Source organism: Australozyma saopauloensis, chromosome 4, assembly GCF_035610405.1.
Source record: "Australozyma saopauloensis chromosome 4, complete sequence".
Classification (NCBI taxonomy): domain Eukaryota; kingdom Fungi; phylum Ascomycota; class Pichiomycetes; order Serinales; family Metschnikowiaceae; genus Australozyma; species Australozyma saopauloensis.
The window spans coordinates 1,828,340-1,849,674 of NC_086134.1; the positions used below are offsets into that span (position 1 = coordinate 1,828,340).

The following is a 21,335-nucleotide window of genomic DNA, read 5'->3' on the forward strand; positions in this document are numbered from 1 at the left end:
TTTGTAGATCCAGAGTTGGGAATATAAAAAACTTTGAAACTCATCAAATAAAATTTCTAATGTTCTAGTATTGACAAAAGCTTCTCAGAATGTACGGATTGTCGCCTTATTGCAATTTGCTTCCAGTGATCTCGAGAGTCCTACCTCACGAAGAGTGTAAAACAAAAATTTATACTCTCGCAACATTGACATCTACGTGGCAAAAGACCTCGCACATGGCTATTTATTCTAATGAACTGAATTAGTCGAAGAACTTTCTCGACTCGGAGGGACCGAACAACTCCAAACGCACACCTGGCAAGGCTTGCTCAGACAACAACTTCAAGCGTGCCTCCAAGGTGTTGTCAACCTCGATCTTGCCGCTCTTGTTGCGGAGCACAACGCCTCCAGCGCTGTTGCTGTCCAAAGCGTCTTCAGCAATGGAAATGTCTACAGAAAAGTTGGCCTTCTCGGCGAAGTTCTTGGCTGCGGTCTCAGCAGCACTCTCAGCAACCTTGGTGTCGCTCTTTCTCACACGAATAGTCACGGTGTCCTCCATGAGGGCATACAAACCTTCCTCAATCAAGCCTTCCAAAATAGGCTTGTACTCGGCCTCCTTGGCAGTCAAGGCCTTCAAAGCCTCCTCAGCATCGCTGAAAATGTCCTCCAAAACCTTCTCCTTCTCAGATAAGATTCTCAACCGGGTCTTGTTACCAATAGTGGATTTGGTGATTTGCTGAGCCAATGCAGCCTTCTTCAATTTCTGTTCGTGGGCGGCGTCGATGGCTGCGGTCTCGGAGCGAACAATCGATGACTTCTCGATCTCGTACTCCTCATCAGCCTTGACACGGATCTCCTTGGCTTTTTCTTGGGCCTCTTTCTCGATGAAAGCTTTCATCTTGCGAAGTTCGGCATTTACCTGGGTGTTAGCAATACTGGCGATATGTGTTTAAAAGTAGGGCATCGAATTGGCCTTGAGGAGGTACATACTTGGTCATCGGTCAACGACATTGCGGCTAAGTGTGGATTGTAGATGTGGATTGATTCAATATGGGTGAGAGCCGGTATTGACCACGCGGTAGTGCGCGGCACGGTTTAGAGATAAAGGATAATTAGAGTTACGATAGTAGGAGAAGGATAGTGGGTGTAAGCGGCTGGCAAATTTTTTAAAGCGTTAATGATTAATTGACAAGAAATTGAGTTTGAATAGTTTTAGGTGTTTAAAAATTGCTATTTTCTCGAAATTAGTTACTGTTACGCATGGGAGGCTGGCATTCGATCCAATATAGAGTCCAATGAAGAAGATGAATGAGATACAAGCACATGTACGAAAAAATTTTCTGAAGACATAACAATGAGCTCAATTTTTAAGAAGCTAATTTGTTGAAGTAGAAAATAGATGACAGAAATGACCTCGCTAAAGATTCTAAGATTGTAGTAATAAATAATGCATTGTGAATAGATACACTCCGACTTCAGAGAATAAATAGATAAGAAAGGGAATTGAACGAAAGCCCAGGCTAAGCAAATTCTGCTCTACCCAGCGTCTAGAGCTTCTCCAAGAAGTCCTTAGCCAACTCAACACCCACAAAAGTGGCAGCGTTGGCTGGGAAAGAACGGGCCAAAGCAGGACCCACACCTGGGAAGAAGCCCTTGATACCTCCCTTCTTATAGATGTTCTTGGTGGCAGTAGCAATAGAAATACTAACATTGGAAGACTGTTGAGTAGACTTGATGGTGTCAATTGGGAACACACCAAGCCACATGGCTACACCTGCGGAACCACCAGCAACAGAAATGGCAAACAACGACAAGTTCTCGCCTGGAGAAGACAATTTCTCCTTGACATACTCGTAGGTTGCAAAGTAAAGAGCGGAACCGGGACCATCTCTAGCCAAGGTAGCGGCGGAACCCTTGAAGATGGATCTGAGACCTCCGGTACGGTACATTTCACCAATCACGGATGCCATAGAGCTCTTGCCGCCCTTTTGCACCTGCATCATCACCTTGACTCTTTCGAATGGTGCGGCCACACCGGTGGTAGGAATAGCAGAGAGGAAACCAGCAGTGGAGATGTCTGCAATGGTGAAGTCCTCGGCCTTTCTGCCAGTGTAGCTCGTGACGATCTTCTTACCCACATCGTAACCCCAGAAAGACACGGCAAACATCGGCGTGACACCCAACAATGGAGGCAAAACACCTCTGTAGAAACCCTTCAAACCATCGGTAGCAAGAGTCTTTTTGATACATTCAGAGGTGGAGTTGTAAACACCAGTCTGCAATCTGACTTTCACCAAATCAAATGGATGACCGGTCAAAACGGCGCAAATACCACCGAATCCACCCGAGGCAAAGGATTTGACGTTCTCGACGAGGACACTGTCGGTTTCATCCATGTTGTCTTGAATTTTTGTTGATATCTTGTTGATGGAAACCTTGCAATAAATAGGGGTGCGGTGATCTAGATTTGTATTGCTAGATTGCCTTTTGTGGAGAAGAGACTTTGATGAATATACTTGCGAGTATAGAAAAGTTTGTAAAGCAGAATTGACGAGGATACTGCCCCTTTATATACTGTGAAAAGTTGACGTGCTAAAAACTGGGGAACTGTCCTGCAGACTTGCCTGGATAAATCCTCGGTCAATCGGACTGGCAGTTGAAACCCACCTCGATCTGTAGACAGGACAATCTTGCTTGTTCGGAGTAGGGGAAACGGCACTTGCACCAGATATATGGTGGAATTTAAAACAACAAACCTTTATTAGGACTCTCAATATGATAAATTTTCTACTCCGGTCAATTTTGGAGGTCATTTTTGCGCATAATCGTGTGGTGTAGCCTGCGGGGGTGGTGGGACAAATAGAGTATCTGCAGGACCGGTGGGACCGGACTTGGGGGGCTTAAAAAAGTTGCAGCCGTTCCAGGAACAGCAGCCAATGACAAAGTGTAGTTCGTAAAAATGCTCAACTGCACAAAGAGATTTCAGCAGAAGCAAGAGTTTATGGAATTTCGTTTCATGTTCAATTTCCTGTGATTTTCGGCCCGGGTAAGTATCTGAGACAGTATGTCCCGGTCTAGTGGTGAAATGTGCCGTAGTAGACAGTGAATTTGAGGAGCAAGATGTGACTCTATTAGCTTAAAAGTATACTCTGAATACAAACATTAAGAATTTCAAGTCTTTCACTTAAATTAAAAATAAGGTTGATTCTGGCGGAAGATTGTTGTTGCTCTCGAGTAGATATCCCACCACCGAGAGTGCCATCACTTAAGCTCATTTAATGGTGAAAACATGTTGTCTCAGAAATGCGTAGAAATGTACACAGTTCAAGTATTCCGCTTTGTATTCATCCTATAAAGATTTACTGAGTTCCCGAAGATCTGGTTCTTGTCGGAGGTCCCGGCGAAATACATCCAACTTTGGGATGAATCTTTCGAAGTAGACTTCCCTGTAGATAATATGCATGAGTGATTCTAGCCGCCGGAAGTTTTCATCCATCTCGTCATCGGCATTCGCCAGAGATTCCATCTTAAGAAGTGTCACCATTTGTGTGAGTTGCGCCTCGAATTGGTCGCAAGCTTGAACAAACGAAAATGACACCTCGAGGAAGCCATAAACTTGATCGACCAAAGATTCTCCACTGGATTTCCCACGCATGTTCTCACGCAAGAGCTTGCTTCCCGTGATGGCACGGAAATAATCCCGATGGCTTCTAAGGATATCATCCATGGTACAGTCATTCACATTATGTATGATCCGAGGTAAAACTTCGCAGCCCAAAAGACTTTTTGAATCTAGACAAGACTTCCTGAAAGCTTGATTGAGGATGGGTAGATCTTGGACCTGTCCTCCTTTTGAAGTGCTCTCGGCGACAGAACGCAGACGAAACATCTTTTTCACAATCTCCTCGTAAAAGCTCTTTTCTATCAAGTCCTCAGATACGTAGTGCAATATTGCGTAAAGTACCATCAAGATTTTGTGACGGAACAAATCGATTTTTTTGACTGAACTTAAGATCCATCTTGCCCGTATCCCGATGAAATTGTTAGGCCGCTCGCGAGTAGATTTGATTTGTGACCGGATTGTGTGGAGTTCGCTTTTGTTCAAGCGTTGGAACTGAAGGAAATTCTGTTGAAGTAGGAATGTGAAGTGTCTGAGTCCCCATAAAAAGTTGAATAAACGAAGGTATTCAGTTAGTTGGTTGCGGTAATTGAGAAGAGCATCAACCAGAATCTCGGATATCTTGTATTCTAAGGTGAACACATCCCAACCAATCGTGCCGTGGCTGAGATCAAGGATTCTGGCGTCAATTCGATCTAGATATTGTGTTGGCAAATTCTTCACACTCGAAGAAGAAATGGAATTAATTAAGAGATCTGACAATCGACTCGGGGTAAGATATGCAGCAGGCTCACTAAACATTGAATGCCCTTGCTGGCTGATAGTATCGACGAAATCTCCTGCTTCGGAAAACATAATCTGTTTCAAGTTGAAAAGATGCAGAAAAAGATGCATTTTGGATTGTATGACTGCTGCAAAAAAATTAGTAAGTTCCTCATACTGCGTAGAAATCATTAATTGAGACGTCGCCTTCTTCATTGTTGCCATACCTGCGTGAACTTTGAAAATGAAGTGGTAATATCTCGAAACGTAACCGTTGATATATGCGAGTTCTTTGCAATACTTGTCAAGAAAAATGAGAGTCTTTCCTATATGGAGTATTTTATCGTGGGTAGCTTCCTCGAATTGTAAAAACTTCGGAAGTAGCTTGGGATTTATGCGAATAATGTCGTTCACATGATTCTCAGCCTTGTCAAAATACACAAAGAATTCACCATTCTCGTCGATGAGTTCGCCTTTGATCACCCAGTGCTCTATGTATTGATAATATGGCTTGACGACTTCGTGGAAGAGCTGAGTAGAGAATTGTGCCACCTCGGGATCCCCGAATTGAGAGAGATCGTAGGCTTTCGAAAGCAAGAGAAATCCATTTGTCTCAGTATAGTTGCTTTTGAGGTATGAAAGTAGTCTGAGAAACTTAGTATGAGGCTGAACCGAGTTTAGGATCTGAATTAAAGAGTCAGGCAGTTTCTGAAAGAGAGCATCGATCTCATTTGCATATCGTAGGAGGTAGGATTCGATGAACCGAATAAATGCTGCTTTGATAGGGGATCTGGTGCCGCCTTTTGTAGAGTCGATGTAAATGGAAAGACCCCTGAATAGAAGACCCGCTTCTAAGATATCTGTTAATAATGCAGTCGAACCAGTGCCTATATGCAAAGACGGCAGTATAGTTACAGCAATTGGCTCGTTCAGAAACAATAAGAACTCGGTTTCCTGCCCAGTCAAAGCCAACAGAAGCGTTGCAAAGAGTTTAGGATCCAAGTCGGGAACATATGGCTGCGATACCTCGGCCATGGTTCGTGACTCTAATCCACGCACCCTATCTGACATGATTGGGCTCGAATTCCTGGTAAAATTAGCTGCCTTCTCATCTGACACCCGTTGAGCCGGCTCTTGGGGCATAAGTTGTCTGGCAAAAGACAAATAATCGGCCACATACTCTGGCAGTGAGGCATTGATGAGCAAATCAACAGTCCGTTGAAAATCCCGCCATATTTCATGTTTGCCCAGAGAGTTGAAGTTTGCTCTGTATTCGTCTAGAATCTCATTCAATGGTCTTGTTGTGTGATGAGCTCGATTCTGAATTATATCATTGACAAGGCCTTGTATGAATTCCAAGTCACATTCTGGGGGAACTAGCGCACTGACTAGTCGCTGCAAATATAGCCGTGTGAGCTGTGTATTTATTTGGGCCATAATTGGTGCCTAATCTATGTTGTTATGTTTACCACCGATGTTATGATTCGCGTCTGAAATGTGGAGGAGCGATGAGGGTAGGATTGGGGGATACTGGAGCAGTAGAGAAGATGAGCATAGACCTTTTTCAGTTGGACAAAATTCCGCGATCGGCGATTTTTTGCTTTGGAAATTTTCAATTGCTTCTTTATTTTGGATTTTTATGCGTTATAGTCCGATAAACTTACATGTAGTCTGTTGCTTAGTTAGTGAGTGAAGTGTGTCAATGCGAACACTCCCATGCTTTTACGTAAATCAGTGCATACGCTCTTTAACAATATTGTTATGTGATCTTGTAATGTGAAGAGGGCATATACTTTGATTGTTTCTATGTTCATTGTCTATACTAAAAGCATAATTTTGAGATGTCCAGAGTTCATAGCTGCTATGGACGTTCTCTCCCATAGGCAATTTACAAAGGAACACCAGAGCTGACAACGTTTGGTGCAATCTCAGGCTCGATGACGTTGGGGTTCAAGTCCTTGTCAGTCAACTTCAATTGGGCGTCGGTCCACACGTTCGCGTCAATCTGTGCTTCGGAGGATCCAACACCACAAAGGCCACCAGATGCAGCCCAGTCGGACACTCTAGGCAAGTCGAGTTCCTTGAACACACTGTCGACAGCATCGATCAACTCATTGGCAAACTCGGGTCCATGTCCTGGAGTAGCAGTGATTCTCAAACGTTCTTGTCCAATAGGAACAGTTGGGAAGTTAATGGCTTGCACGTAGATGTTGTGTTTTTGCAACAACATGTCCGAGGCCAAACGAGCATCACGGGCGTTTCCAACAAGAACAGGCACAATATGAGAAGGATTTGGAATAACTGGAAGTCCCAAGTCACTCATGTTAGACTTGACATAACGGGTGTTCTTTTGTTGAGCCACACGGTCGGAAATAGTGGCTCTTTGATGTCTGATCGAGACAGAAGCACCGGCCATGACGGCAGGAGGCAAAGAGGTGGTGAAAATGAAACCTGCAGCGTACGATCTGAACCAATCGATCATGTCACGCTTACCAGTGATGTAGCCACCGACAACACCGTAAGCTTTACCCAAGGTACCAGTGACCATATCAATTCTGTTCATGACAGAGTCAGCACGGATATTGTTGATACCGGCGCGCAAATGCTCCTCAAAGTCCAAATGCTCGGCCACACCAGCACCATGAGGACCATACATACCAACAGCGTGAACCTCATCCAAAAACGTAAGAGCGCCATACTTGTCGGCCAAATCGCAGATGGCCTCGATTGGAGCAACGGAACCACACATGGAGTACACAGACTCAAAAGCAATAAGCTTAGGAGTAGACTTTGGGTACTGAGCCAATCTGCGCTCCAAATCGGCCAAATCATTATGCTTCCAGATCTCCTTCTTGGCGCGGGAGTTACGGATACCCTGGATCATGGAGGCATGGTTGAGCTCGTCAGAGAAGATGACCAAGTCCTTCATTTTCTGGCCCATAAGAGAAAGAACCGCATCGTTGGCCACGAAACACGAACTAAAAACCAAGGATGCCTCGTGCTTGTGCAAAGCAGCGAGTTCGGCCTCCAATCTGATTGCATGCTGGTTATGGCCCGCAATATTTCTGGTACCACCAGCACCAGCTCCGTAGGTATCCAAAGTCTCCTTCATGGCATCCAAGACTTTCTGATTGTTACCCATTCCCAAGTAGTCATTAGCGCACCAAACGGTCACTTTCTTCTGTTCCTCGGCCAAGTGCGCACGGGGGAACTCATGGGCCAAACGGTTGATGTTGTTGAAGTAACGGTAGGACTTGTCCTGTCTTTTCTTGTGAAGCTCAGAGGACAAAAAACCAGAGTAATCAAACAGCGACTCGTTGGACCCCTTCTCTGCAGCAAAAGCAGGGTTCACAGTCACTTGGTCCTCAGCCAACTGTTTGCCAGTCAACGAGTAGTGACCGGTAGCGTCAGACTTGAAGGTTGAAAGTGGCACGGCAGAAGCCTTACGCACATTGGAAGAAGAAGAATATTCCCGAACAGTCAAAGCGGTGCCTGCAAAAGGGCATGCTTTTGCTTGTTCCACCAAAGAGATTTGGCGAAGCGCCTTTACGGACTGGGACCGCACAAAGGGACAGACGGTGACGGATGCACGAGCGAGAGCCTCCATTTTCAGATGTTAGTTTTGTGGCAGAAAAGAATTCGACCTACGCCTTGGTATTTAAGAGGTAGTATGGAGGGGACGTCTGCTTTTATATACTGTGTAGGGGAATAATTTTGCAGGTCGGATATAGGCGCTGAGACACAAACGACAGAAAGAAAGAGCGATTAGAGCAGAGACCAGTTTTCAGTTGAGTTTGGACTGAGAAACTGAAATAGGAGAAAATAAAAAAAAATAGGTTGATTGAAAAATTTACGAAGAATATATTCTACTTTCTCTAGATCATCGGATCGCTTGGTCTTGATCTTTAGTGTCGGGCATCTGTGCCTAATTAGGCCTGGTTCAATGTATGACACATCTTGCCGGATCTGGAGGACCAATGGGACATGTCCCAGAAAAAAGAATAACAATTCGGAGCGGAGACCATTGAGCGAAATTCGGGATATATTTCGTCATTTCCGCTTGGGTCATTGCCTTGGACCAAACGCCTGTCAACCTTTCAATGCAGCTTCTGTTTGCTGCAAAATTTGCAGCCAAACGCCGGATGATTTGTAAGATTAAATATGGCCTGACCTCAGCGAATGGGGACCGACTTCACCCGATAATTTTATGGACTAGCGGCTTCCTTGAGCAATTTGAGTGCATGCTGCTCGGTTGAGCCCTGGCACTCTGATCTCGTAAATTCAATTCGGATTCTCGTCATGAGGTATTCACTGGGAAAGTTTTAACGATGGAATCAAGTGACTAGGAATACTATAACAAATTAGACTCTATCATCATGTCCAACATACTTCCCTAAAATTTTCGAAACTTCTTATTGCATCTACTTTTCACTTGGGTGTGCCTATTGAGAGTTCAAACTAATATTATATTACCTATCCCTATACTACAGACTATTCAGCGAGAGCATTTACTCTTCGTCCTCCTCGTCCTCAGCAATAGAGTAGAACTGCAATTGGTATTGGTTCTTTCTGGTGGAGACGAATCTGATCCAGTCTCTGAGCTGGTTCTTCTTCAAGTATCTCTTGGTCAAGTACTTCAAGTACTTACCGGAGAACTTAGCGGTGGACACAACAATGACCTTGGAGCCGTCCTCGGTGACGGTGGTGGTCTCACCCAAGTTACCGACAATACCGTCGACCTTGATGTGCTCAACCAAGTACTTGATGTAAGCCTCTTGGTCGAAGACACCGTTGTCCACTGGAGCGGAGGTGTCAACAACGAACTTCTTAGCGACTTGAGCGTTCTTGGTGGTCTGTATTGGTTAGCCTACTGCACTTTTGATATCTATCGAAAAAAGATCGATAGATGACAGCATAGCTACCCTACACGGGCTAACTGACTTACTAAATAGCGGTGACTGAGTAAAACTGATGAACCCGTGAACGGTGATATGTGTCGAACGTTAACTTTAGGTGATACATACGATTGGAGCCATTGTTAAAGATGTGTGTAGGGGTTGAGAACAAATTTTCCACTCTTAGATGGACTGGGGCCGGCGCGGGATGCACAGGTCTGTGTCCTCCATAGTTGAAGGGCATGTGCCCTTGGTGGCATCACGTGACTATTTGGAAGCTGCCGCGAACCCTCTTTGTACTGAATCCTGTCCTGCTTGAGGGCCTATTTGTCGCGGCTGACTCAAATGACTCGCGATTCCGAGGGTGCAGTACTCCGGCCGTTCCGACCTGACTCAAGTGACTCGTGGGTTTCGAGAACCAGTAATATCCGGTTGATTAGTCCTGCAATGCACCCCTGTAACAGACTATTTTTTTTTGGGTCAATACGCCAACTCTCCAAATAGGCAATTTCCCGATCTAACCATCTCTAGCTTCAATCCTTGCTAAATCAGGCCAAATAAGTACTACATTTCGAATGCTTTCCTTAGTTAGAAGATTCGGTACCTCAAGAGTGGCATTTGCAGCCACTGCCACTTCTGTCAACGCTGGTTCCCAATTATCTGCTGCCAATGCTGCTCTTCTCGGTGAGGCCCGCAATGACTGGACCAGAGAAGAAATCAAGGCTATTTACAAGACTCCTTTGATGGACCTCTTGTTCAACGCTCACCTTCAACACAGAAAGCACCATGACCCAACGGAGGTGCAATTGTGTACTTTGCTCAACATCAAGTCTGGAGGATGTACTGAGGACTGTAAATACTGCTCTCAGTCGTCCCGTTATGACACTGGTACCAAGGCTGAGAAGATGGTTGACTTGGAGACAGTCAAGGCAGCTGCCATTAAGGCCAAGGAGAATGGATCTACCCGTTTCTGTATGGGTGCAGCCTGGAGAGACATGAACGGTAGAAAGTCCGGATTGAAGAAAATTGGTGAGATGGTTAAGTACATCAATGACGAGTTGAACATGGAGACCTGTGTCACCTTGGGAATGGTCAACGAAGACCAAGCTAAGCAGCTTAAGGAGTCTGGTTTGACTGCTTACAACCACAACATCGACACCTCCCCTGAGCACTACCCTAACGTCATTTCCACCAGAAGCTACGAGGACCGTTTGCAAACCATCAAGAATGTTCAGAAGGCTGGTCTTAAAGCATGCACTGGTGGTATTTTGGGTCTTGGTGAGACTGAGGATGACCACGTTGGTTTCCTTCACACCTTGGCTACCATGGACACACACCCCGAGTCCTTGCCTATTAACAGATTGGTGCCTATCAAGGGTACGCCCATGGCCGAGGAGCTTTCCAACCTTCCTCGTGACTCCGAGAAAAAGCTTAAGTTCGACTCTATCCTCCGTACCATTGCTACTGCTAGACTTATCATGCCCGAGTCAATTATTCGTTTGGCTGCTGGACGTTACACCATGAGAGAAAACGAGCAATTCCTCTGTTTCATGGCTGGCTGCAATGCTATATTTACCGGTGAGCAGATGTTGACCACTGCCTGCAACGGTTGGGATGAGGACACCGCCATGCTTGCTCGTTGGGGATTGAAGCCAATGAAGAGTTTCAGAAAGGGTGAGTCCCAGGCCCAAATTGAGGCTCAAGCCCAAGGTTCAGCTCAAGCTTAAGCTTTTAGCGGTTCAATTGTGACGAGAGACCTTCTACTCGGCCAAAGTAATAGATAATAATAATATTAATATGAGACTTAGCATACTACTAGCATTCTGATATTTTTCGTCGCCTCTGTAAGAGCTAGTGCCTATCTCAAGTATACAACGTCGAAAATCATGAAATACGAAAATTGCCCGAATTTACAATAATTGATGATAGCTTATTTGCGCATTTCCCCGGATGCTGTCGTCTTATCTGTCTATTCAAATTGACTAGTCACCAAGAAGTCAATTTGACTCGCAGTCTCGAAAAGCTCATAACCATCCGCTGAAGTAGATACACATACCATCCCAAATAAAACACCATATGAACTCGAACACCAAAATCCTACCAAATGCACTCAATAAAGATACCCGGAACAAAGATTCTCATTTGGCTCCTTGGATTTTGTTGCAAAACTGCTGGCACGACGCACCCGTGCATTCCATTTCAGTTGCAGCCGCCATGCACTCCCGATAGACAGTGCTCTACCAGTCTTGCTCTATGAACACCAGCAAACAATGACGAGCGCTGTCATCGTAAACTTTAAAAACTCCAGCCAAAGGTCGAAACTCGCACTTTGGAATTTGTTCCAAAACAGATATCGCTCCTGCAGACTGTACGGTCCTCCTCTTCTGTCGCCTTAACGCCTCTACTATCTCCTCACCTTATCTCGCCGCCTGCAGTCCATCGTGTCACAGGTCTATCCCCAAACTTTCCAATACACCTCACTTCTTCAGTCCATACGAAAAACACTTGTAGAGCAAAATCTTTGCTGTTCATCGGTTGACCGGAAAACGTCTTTTAAAAAAGGGAAACAGCTGCGCTAGTCTCCTCCTATTTGTACCTGGACCTGGCTGCTTATTGAGAACTGGTCTAGTCACGAAAAAAAAAAACTGGTGGAGTGAAAAGTTACCGTTCGGAGTGACACGGAGCTGTTCAGAGTTTTCTGAATTTTACATCTGTTTTTGAGGGACACATAATCGTTGGAACATAACAGGACCGCCAAGTCCACCGGGTTTCTTTATCTGATAAATGATGGCTCTGCGCTTCACAACTAGTAGTATACATGCTAAGCTCGACGACTTGACTCTCGGGTCGCCGCGGTTGAGCCCACAGGACAGCATATCGCCCAAAATTGAGCCGTTCTCGACCAAATCGCTTCTTTCGAAGTCGTTGGCTAGTGAAGGCTCGATGCATGAAAACGAGCCGCCCTCGCCGCTGCTTTTGGCCAACATCGACTTGAGCCACCTCCGAGATGATCATCCCGAGCCTTCGCTTTTGGCCACTTCGGTTGGTAAAGACTCTGAGGGACGCATGCTCCCGTCATCATCCACCATATCATTATTGTCTCTCAGCAACAATGCCCATGGCACAAATGGCAATAGTAGTACCACCAATATGGTCTCTGCATTGTCCAATTTCAGCAACGTGACTGGGAACCCTCCCAATTACATAGATTTGCATTTTAACCACAACAAACTTGTCCCTCAGACATTTACTCCCACCAGCATCGAAAGGGGGAACTCTTTCTCCAACCTACGGTCGCGCAACTCATTCAATCATTTGGGCCAACAGAGACTACAACCCTACCAAAAAATGACTTCACCAGGAATCCCTAGTGGGTCGGAGTTTGCATCGATCACCAGTCCGCAAAACATTCCTTTAAAACGGAACTTGTCGTCTGTGTTTACTCCATCATCTCCCAGTCTTGACCCCGTATCGGTCGCGAACTCTCCATCTGGATTTTGGTTGAACTCGCAGACGCCGCCTAGAATCTCGAACTCTCTAGGCAAGTACAAGAGTTCTGCTAACCAATTTGTAGGCTTGCACCAAATCAATTCAATCGGAGGCACCCTAAATATCCAGGAAAAACAGGGCTCCCTCCATCTGACCTCTAAGCATATTGACATTCAAAGGAAGGGCAGTGATTCGCCAATCTTGAACCCTGTTCAAACTCCCATCGAAGACATGCCGATGACGCCATTGTATCTTAACTCAGACTCCGACTCGTACTTTGTGTTATCTAACACTCAAGGTGCATCAAGAACACGCACGAGTGTTTCTTACGGGTTTGAGACGGCGGAAGGGATTGACGAAAATGAGGAGCTCGATGAAATGGACAATTTGGAAAAGATGGATTAGTATATAGGATAATAGATTGGGTTTATAGGACTTCGACGGCAATTTGTAGTTGAACTCATTACATTTGAGACGTATCATCATACTCACCCATGAAAGCTGAATCAACCCCTATTAAAACTATTCAATACCCGGGCCTCCATCTTAAGAAATACTATAGTCTAAGAGAGAAAAAAATTGTCTCATTTTCATTTTATTGGCAACAATAAAACGTTGTTCCCTTGAGCCAAGCCCAGTATCTCCTGGCTTCGAAGGTATCGTGATTTTCATTTGCGCCATTCCAATGAAATATTTTTTCATAAATATCAAATAGTGTAACTTATCACAAATTCTAAACCCTGTTAATTTCCGATTGATTCCTCGCCTTTTTCGGGCAACTTTTAATTTCTTTTTTGGACCACATCCTGTCATTTTTGGTCCAGTCTTATCTGCCAACCGCGATAAGTCTTCTTCTCCGAAATCTGAATAAAAAATAGGAAAAAAGTGCACCAATAGATACCCAAAACGAACACAGAATCAGGCAATTTCATTCTGCAAAAATTTATTATTTTACAACACAACTCATACATTGAAACCATAGATATCTACACCACCACATCTTTTGTTCTCATCACGCCATCAATTACCCCTAAAGAATGACTACTTACGAAGGTACGTATACAGCATATGAACAGGCTCGAAAGAATTCAAATGTATAGAACTAACCAAAGACGACCACAATATCTTGCGCAATGAGGACATACCTGAGGAAGGCGCATCCCAGACACTTTCCACAGTAATTAACACTCTCTTAAGCACGACCCTCCAAGTGAATGGCAACCGCATGAGCGGTAGAGAGCTATTTGAGCTGGCCCTCGAGATGTTGGATGCGGGCGAAGGTAGCCTGACAATATCTGAGTTTCTCCTGGCGCTTTCGGAGGTCAATTTCAAGACTCAAGAGGGAGTTGACGACGAGTTTCTTGATAATTTGGAGCGTGTGGATGTGGCCTCGCTTCCTGAACTGGCAGAATGCCCAATTTGCACCAACAAGTTCTCAGAAAATGAGTACCCGTTATTGGTAAAGCTTCCATGTCGTGTGCAAAATGGTTCCAAGAAGGAGCACATCTACGACATGGATTGCATAGCGCCATGGTTGAAATTGCACTCCACGTGTCCTATGTGCCGCTTCAATGTGAAAGATGTCGCTCTGACCAGGAAAAAGAGATTGGACGAAGAGACAAGACTTGCACGGGAAGCACTCGGCGACGAGGATGACGCTGACGAGGAGGAGGAGGGATGGGACTTGTATGGCTAGAGAATTTTGCCCGTTTCAGTTTGTTCACAATGATTGTTGGGCAACAGGGTCTGGGGAATTATAAAAATGGGTTTTCTTGTTTAGTTCAATGGCGAAGGGTGTTTTGGAGTAATGGGCACATGTGTGATCATGACATGTTGCATTTTAGACGAGACTGTCAACGATCTTCGTCTCAATATTATGTTTGTTTTTGTATTTAATGTTATGTTTTTAGCCGAGGCACCGTTGTTTTTCCATAGGTGAAGATATGAAGACCAAGAACACTGTTGTTCTCACGCAAATCTCTTTCTTAAACGCCAAAATGACCACGATAAAATGAAACCTACAATTCGTACCTTTTACCGATTACTATGTACATTATTTCTCCTCCAAAGCCTTCTTAAACTCATCCGACTTCAACAACTCTTGCACTCTATTTGACACTGGGTCTGCAGAAGCATGAGTGTAAGCCTCTGGCAACTTGATGTCCTCTGCAGTCAACTCACTGAGCTCCTTGTCAAAGGCAGTCAGCTCCTGGGTATGTATCTGAGCTTCGTATTTAACACCTTCAATAGCGTTCTTGTTGATGTAGGAGATCCACAAGTCGATGACTTCTGGGTTAGCGTCATAAGCCACAAGCTCTTGACGATGAGTGACTCTCCACCAATTCTCCTTGGACTTTGCTTGAGCGAAAGGCGATCTGATGACGGTATATAATCTCTTCTCAGGTTTAAGAACCTCGATCTTTGAGCAGGGAATACCCAAATAGAAAGCAGCTCTGGCAGCGAAGTCAGATGCTCTCAACAAGTCATCGCTGTCGTAGCCCTTGAATGAAAGTTCGGCGACTTTGTGGCCATGTGTTTGTGGAAGACGCAATGGCTTGTACTGCAACAACTCCACATTGAGCGGAATGGGTTCCTGTCTTTTGTTCTTGGGAGCGTTGCTGTTGATTATAAGTGGCTTGTACTCGAAGTCAGCGGCCAATAAGGAGTCTAGGAACTCTTCATTTTGAACCGTCTTCTCGGCCTGTTTGGCGACATATTGATCGGGCGAGAGGAATTTTTTGGAGGCCGTCTGTGCCTCTGTGCTATAGCGTGCACTTCCAGAGAAGAGACGGACGACTGCCCGCAGGCCTGTGAAGCGAGAAAGCATGGTCGACTGGAGTGGGATTGTTAGAACAATTTTTCAGTACAAGTAAGTGGTCACGTGACAAATGTCTTTTTGAGTTGTGGAGAATCAACTGGTTTTGCCGTAAGTTGAGCTAAAATTATCGATATATTTTTGACATGTCTTAACATTCGTAAATTGGTTTTGGTGTTTTTTGGGTTTCCTGGTGTACTTCTGTAGTAAGCGTTGAGCACACACAACAACCAAACGGTATGATGCTTGCTTAAATGCTTCCTTCGCAAAGAAACACATATAATATAAAATTTACTTCTTAGACAGCTCGCCCTTCCAGCGCTTCATTTTGACTGCTAATTGCTTGCTCGTTACCCTCAGAGTACGAAGGCAAGACTCTGCTCTACTGGCACAGCATTGCTTTGCAGATTTACAACAGAGCGAAGTCACATCTAATTGAGCTTTTGTGTATGAATTTATTCACTTGAAATCGGTTTTGTGTCAAGCTAGGGTCATCAAGCAACTTGCTTTTTCTTGTTCTACTGAGTTCGAGCGACACAAACTCTGGTTCGGATTGGAAGGAGACACAATAAGTTATGAGAAATAAACTCATATATTGGAAAAACCAGATGCCAAATCCTTTCCTCTGAGATTTTGAATTTTGATTGTTCGTCTTATCTAATCGTACTGCAGGTAGTCTTTGGTTCTTGAATGAATGTATTGTATTATTTGGAGAACAGTTTCTTCTGTGAGTTTCGGCAATTTTAAATTGATTTTGTATTTTGTCTGAATACAGGTTGAATACTTTCTGAGTTTTTGTCTTGCGAAGTGAAAAATCTTAGCCCAACTACCAAAAAACGTGTAGAAGATCTGTGATGCTACTCAAGATCCAAAACTAATGCTTTGATTCTATTTCTATATCATGATTAATGTCCAATTTTTCTTTATGATATTCTCTCCCTTGGAAGTTTGAGCTGCTCTAAGAATGAATCTCATGTATATCTTCGTTCGCTCGTTCGCCAGAGTGGGAGTGGAATTTCCTAACTCTTGTGCCTACAATTCAAAGTCATTGTAAAGAATTTCAGTCTGATAAAATGTTCGTCATTTCAGCCAGACACTTCATAGATCTTGGTTTAGCGTTTTCGAGAAACGAGAGCTACAGCCTGAGAAGCTGATAGAAATCCCAAACATTGTCTTCAAGTTTATGGATCGAAACCGCATTTATTCTCTGGTTCTTCAGTCAGTATCATTTTTTCTCGTTACTCAACAAGGACTCTCTTCTTGGAGTTCTCTATTATATTGAATTTTAAGATCTTGTAATTCCTATAAAGTCCCCATTATTCGGTTTGCAACAAAACCTAGTCATTGACTTCATCAATTGAGTGACACAGGTTTAATGAGTATAATGATCTTAATTATACACATGAATATTACGGCGACTCCTTCTGGCCACGATAATGAGTCTCCCTGGAGATACTTTAGCAAACTTTGGGGACTACAATCAAATTGAAACATATTCTAAAGGGGAAGACTAACTATCTAGCAGCAAGAAAAGATAGTGGGTTTACGCTTTTACTAGTATTTTTTGCGGTTTTGGATTTTTTTGAAGAATCGCTAGGATAGCTTATGTAAAAGTCCTCGAACTCCGATGTCATAAGTTCACAAACCGAAACAAATTGAAACGAAGATAGCAAGAAATTAAAATCTATTTAGAAATTACGATGGTTACATGCTCAGTGAACTGACATTTCGTTCGAATTTGTCAAGTTGAAACAAGCCTGATTTTTAAAATCCAATTTCATCAGCGATTACAAAGAAAAAGACAAAAATGAAAACGGCCACAAAAACATCGAAACGAAGAATTTACGAAAAACAGCATATTAATTATCTTTTGATTCCTGATGGCTTCAACATTCAAAATTTGCTACTTGTTTGGTTTCATGTATTCTCACCTCTTCGCGGACTGTTTCTAATGATCTCAGTTCTAACACAAATCTCACATCCAACTAAACTGCGTGCTTCGATTCTAGGCCATTAGCGAAAACTAGCCCAAAACTATTCTTATCTACGCCGCTTTCTCTATAGAATTACACATCCAATATGGGAAAAGCTAGTAAGGATAAGCGAGATCTCTACTATCGTCGTGCAAAAGAAGAAGGCTACCGTGCGAGATCCGCATTCAAACTTCTTCAAATCAATGAAGAGTTCGGCATCTTTTCCGGCGTTAAACGTGTGGTAGATCTCTGTGCTGCTCCGGGATCGTGGTCTCAGGTTCTTAGCAAAGAACTCAACAAAGATACCGATGAAACAGACCGAGCGAAGATTGTGGCTGTTGATTTGCAACCAATGACTCCGATTGATGGTGTCACTTGTCTTCAGGCAGATATCACCCACCCAAAGACACTTCTGAAAATTCTACAATTGTTTGGAGGTGAACCTGCTGACTTTGTGTGTAGTGATGGAGCCCCTGATGTCACTGGTCTCCACGATTTGGATGAATATATCCAGGCGCAGTTGGTTCTCTGTGCTTTGCAACTCACCACTTGTATTCTCCGACCAGGAGGAACCTTTGTCGCTAAGATTTTCCGTGGGAGAGACATTGATCTTCTCTACAGTCAATTCAGTTACTTGTTCGAATCAGTAGTTTGTGCAAAGCCCCGGTCCTCGCGCGGAACTTCTTTAGAGGCCTTTATTGTGTGTCAGGGATACCGCCCAAGACCTAACTGGAAACCGGAACTAGATCTCACGAAGTCTACTGAAGAGTTTTTTGAGGATGCACAAATCGGTAAAAGCTACATTGGAAATGATATGGAATTTCCAGATGCAGAAGAAAGAAGTATTGCCAGATTTGTTGCCTGCGGTGATTTGGAAGATGGTGACTCCGATGCGACATATGTCTTGAATACGAACGAGAGAAAGCGGAATTTAGAGCCGGTGCAAATGCCTACTGCTCCACCCTACAAGAAAGCATTGGAGTTGAAAAGAAAGGGAGAGATGCAGAGGAAATCTTAAATATTGGAACCCAAATACATACTACACAGAAACGGATCAAATCTCACGAAATGATTCACTACCAAATAAATTCGACTTACATGTAATGGTTCTCTATTAGGAATTACAAAATTAAGCTTGTGGAGCCTCATCACCCTTAACCAAGGCATCTGGCTTCAAGGTTGGGAACAACAAAACCTCTCTGATAGTGTTGGAGTTAGTCAAGAACATGGCCAATCTGTCGATACCACATCCCCAACCGGCGGTTGGTGGCAAACCGTACTCCAAAGCGTTACAGAAGACCTCATCGACCATCTGGGCCTCGTCATCACCTTGGTCCTTCTGTCTAGCTTGTTCCTCGAATCTAGCTCTTTGGTCGAATGGGTCGTTCAACTCAGTGTATGCATTACAGATCTCCTTGGTAGCAACGAAAACCTCGAAACGCTCACACAAACCAGGAATGTCTCTGTGCTTCTTAGCCAATGGAGACATCATTTGTGGGTGACCGAAAATGAAAGTTGGGTTGATCGAAGCATCCTCGAGCTCTCCGACCAATTTGTCCAACATTCTAGCGTTAGTCAATGGTGGAGAACAGTCAAGCTTGTTGTCAATGAGGATTTGCTTCAAGAACTTACCAGTGGCCTCGGTGTGCAACTCATCTCCAGCTGGGAACTTAACGTTGTAAACCTTCTCCAACTCCTCAATCATGTTAACTCTCTTCCATGGTCTAGAGAAGTCCAAGGTCATTGGCTCCTTGTCTGGGCCGTCAGCGTGGTAAGTGATCTTGTAGTCACCAGTGATGTCCTTGACCATCTCGGAGAACAACAACTCGGTCATGTCCATCAAGTCGTAGACGTCAGCGTAAGCCTGATAGAACTCACAGGTGGTGAATTCAGGGTTGTGGGTCATGTCAATACCCTCATTTCTGAATTGACGACCGATTTCGTAAACTCTGTCCATACCACCAACGACCAACTCCTTCAAGAACAACTCAGGAGCAATTCTCATGTACATTTGCATGTCCAAATCGTTGTGGTGGGTGATGAATGGCTTGGCAGTGGCACCACCAGCAATGACGTTCAAAATTGGGGTCTCGACCTCGACGAAGTCTCTGTTATCCAAGAATCTACGGATGTAAGAGATGATGGCAGATCTGACCTTAAATCTCTCTCTAACGTCATCGTTGACAATCAAGTCCAAGTAACGCTTTCTGTAACGAGCCTCTTGGTCCTTGAAACCGTAATGCTCGGTTGGCAACATGTGCAAACATGGGGTCAACAATTGGATAGACTTGGCGAACACAGACACTTCACCCTCACCACCCTTAGCTGGCGAAGTTCTACCTGGGTAACCAGTGACACCGATGATGTCACCTCTTCTCAAGTTGTCGTGCTCCTTCTCGTAGGCCTCCAACAGCTCGGCGTCTTGGGCCTGGGCCATGATCTGGATCTGAATACCATCACCCTTCAACACGTAGAAACGAAGCTTGGATCCGGACTCTCTCTTGGTCATGATACGACCAGTGAGCTTGACCTCGACATCTGGCAAGGTCTCACCTCTCTTCAACTCGGCGTACTTGGTAGCAAACTCAGGAACAGTCAAGGTTCTGTGGTACTTGTGAGGGTATGGGTTGAAGGCAGATGAGTCCTTCTCGTTGGCCTTTCTGTACTCCTCGACCTGACGAGAACGGATGTCGTAGTACTGGTTAGGGTTCAAGTCGGCCATGTTGTCCTTCTTCTTAGGAGGCTGCTTGTTGGCGTTGGCAGCAGCCTTCTCGGCCTTCTTGGCCTCCAACTGTCTGACCTTTTGTCTCTTCTTCAATTCGGTTTTGGAAACTTGCTCGCCGGTGGCCTCGTCCAAGTATAACTTGGCGGCTTGTTGCGCGACTTCTGCTACGGGGTCGGACATGGTGGTTGGGGATAAAATTTTCAGATGAGAAAGTGAGATAGAGGTTCGGGGTAGGGTATGTGAGTCAGTACAGAAGTGGATCTGTACAGGTAATCTGGAGGACAAAAATGTGAACGAATGCGGGAAAATTGCGTGTTAATTTTCTAGTTACTTAGTTGGTGAATTTCGATGAGATGAAATTGTTTGAACGATCTTCCTTTGGCTCGTCGTTTGCATTGTCCAAGCTAGAGCACATGGATAAGTGTAGAGGGGGATGCTGTATTAAGACTACTGAAATTCCTTATGTAATTTTTTACGATTAAAGAAATGTAAGGTCGACTGAGATGGATAGTGTTGTAGAAGCGTTAGTGATTGCGATGGTGAATCGTATAAATATGGTGACGAGAGTGTGAGGAAACAGGTGCAGAATTTCAAGAAGAACGGAGACGGCTTCTTCAGATTCTGTTTCAACCATTCAATGAGCTCAACTTTTCCTTCTGTGGGTCACATCAACGATACTCTGTCAGAGTAGACTCTGAACTATGATGAAGGTTGCCACTAATACAAATTCGTGAGGCTGCAATAACATCTGCTGGCATGTTTTAACTTCCTGATTCAGATCAATTTCTAAGTTTTCATTAATTACTTTATCACCATTTGAATGGTTGCAAATTACTTTACATAAGACACGAAGCATGAAAGGCCAAACAAATACTTTTTGAAATTAGATTTCCACACGCCCCGGATCTGACATAAGAAGTAACCCAGATGCTATCTCCTAATAATTTTTGACCATTCGAAGGCTAAATTCGTCTTCGTATTGGTAGTGTAATCTCTCGAATAGCTAAACAATGCTCTCGAAAAAGGATGTGACCGACCTCTCCTACTTTGGAAGTCACTAAAATTTCTCCAAATGAAT

General features: G+C 44.2%; 10 protein-coding genes across 10 annotated transcripts; 4 read left to right on the forward strand and 6 right to left on the reverse strand.

Annotated features, from left to right (window-relative positions):
- Positions 1-241: 241 nt before the first annotated feature.
- On the reverse strand, positions 242-877 carry PUMCH_003833 (uncharacterized protein; the record flags this gene model as incomplete). The annotated part of the gene is made up of 1 exon (XM_063022790.1): positions 242-877. The coding sequence occupies one exon, from the start codon at positions 875-877 to the stop codon at positions 242-244; it is 636 nt and encodes a 211-aa protein (XP_062878860.1).
- A 649-nt stretch (positions 878-1,526) lies between these two features.
- On the reverse strand, positions 1,527-2,375 carry PUMCH_003834 (uncharacterized protein; the record flags this gene model as incomplete). The annotated part of the gene is made up of 1 exon (XM_063022791.1): positions 1,527-2,375. One exon carries the CDS (start codon positions 2,373-2,375, stop codon positions 1,527-1,529), a length of 849 nt encoding a protein of 282 aa, XP_062878861.1.
- A 953-nt stretch (positions 2,376-3,328) lies between these two features.
- PUMCH_003835 (uncharacterized protein) lies at positions 3,329-5,797 on the reverse strand (the record flags this gene model as incomplete). The annotated part of the gene is made up of 1 exon (XM_063022792.1): positions 3,329-5,797. One exon carries the CDS (start codon positions 5,795-5,797, stop codon positions 3,329-3,331), a length of 2,469 nt encoding a protein of 822 aa, XP_062878862.1.
- A 451-nt stretch (positions 5,798-6,248) lies between these two features.
- Positions 6,249-7,967, reverse strand: PUMCH_003836 (uncharacterized protein; the record flags this gene model as incomplete). The annotated part of the gene is made up of 1 exon (XM_063022793.1): positions 6,249-7,967. The coding sequence occupies one exon, from the start codon at positions 7,965-7,967 to the stop codon at positions 6,249-6,251; it is 1,719 nt and encodes a 572-aa protein (XP_062878863.1).
- A 1,863-nt stretch (positions 7,968-9,830) lies between these two features.
- PUMCH_003837 (uncharacterized protein) lies at positions 9,831-10,982 on the forward strand (the record flags this gene model as incomplete). The annotated part of the gene is made up of 1 exon (XM_063022794.1): positions 9,831-10,982. The coding sequence occupies one exon, from the start codon at positions 9,831-9,833 to the stop codon at positions 10,980-10,982; it is 1,152 nt and encodes a 383-aa protein (XP_062878864.1).
- A 1,057-nt stretch (positions 10,983-12,039) lies between these two features.
- Positions 12,040-13,149, forward strand: PUMCH_003838 (uncharacterized protein; the record flags this gene model as incomplete). The annotated part of the gene is made up of 1 exon (XM_063022795.1): positions 12,040-13,149. The coding sequence occupies one exon, from the start codon at positions 12,040-12,042 to the stop codon at positions 13,147-13,149; it is 1,110 nt and encodes a 369-aa protein (XP_062878865.1).
- Positions 13,150-13,969: 820 nt separating this feature from the next.
- Positions 13,970-14,440, forward strand: PUMCH_003839 (uncharacterized protein; the record flags this gene model as incomplete). Its single annotated transcript, XM_063022796.1, has 1 exon — positions 13,970-14,440. One exon carries the CDS (start codon positions 13,970-13,972, stop codon positions 14,438-14,440), a length of 471 nt encoding a protein of 156 aa, XP_062878866.1.
- Positions 14,441-14,797: 357 nt separating this feature from the next.
- On the reverse strand, positions 14,798-15,571 carry PUMCH_003840 (uncharacterized protein; the record flags this gene model as incomplete). Its single annotated transcript, XM_063022797.1, has 1 exon — positions 14,798-15,571. The coding sequence occupies one exon, from the start codon at positions 15,569-15,571 to the stop codon at positions 14,798-14,800; it is 774 nt and encodes a 257-aa protein (XP_062878867.1).
- Positions 15,572-17,638: 2,067 nt separating this feature from the next.
- Positions 17,639-18,550, forward strand: PUMCH_003841 (uncharacterized protein; the record flags this gene model as incomplete). Its single annotated transcript, XM_063022798.1, has 1 exon — positions 17,639-18,550. The coding sequence occupies one exon, from the start codon at positions 17,639-17,641 to the stop codon at positions 18,548-18,550; it is 912 nt and encodes a 303-aa protein (XP_062878868.1).
- Positions 18,551-18,661: 111 nt separating this feature from the next.
- PUMCH_003842 (uncharacterized protein) lies at positions 18,662-20,437 on the reverse strand (the record flags this gene model as incomplete). The annotated part of the gene is made up of 1 exon (XM_063022799.1): positions 18,662-20,437. The coding sequence occupies one exon, from the start codon at positions 20,435-20,437 to the stop codon at positions 18,662-18,664; it is 1,776 nt and encodes a 591-aa protein (XP_062878869.1).
- Between the last annotated feature and the right edge of the window lie 898 nt (positions 20,438-21,335).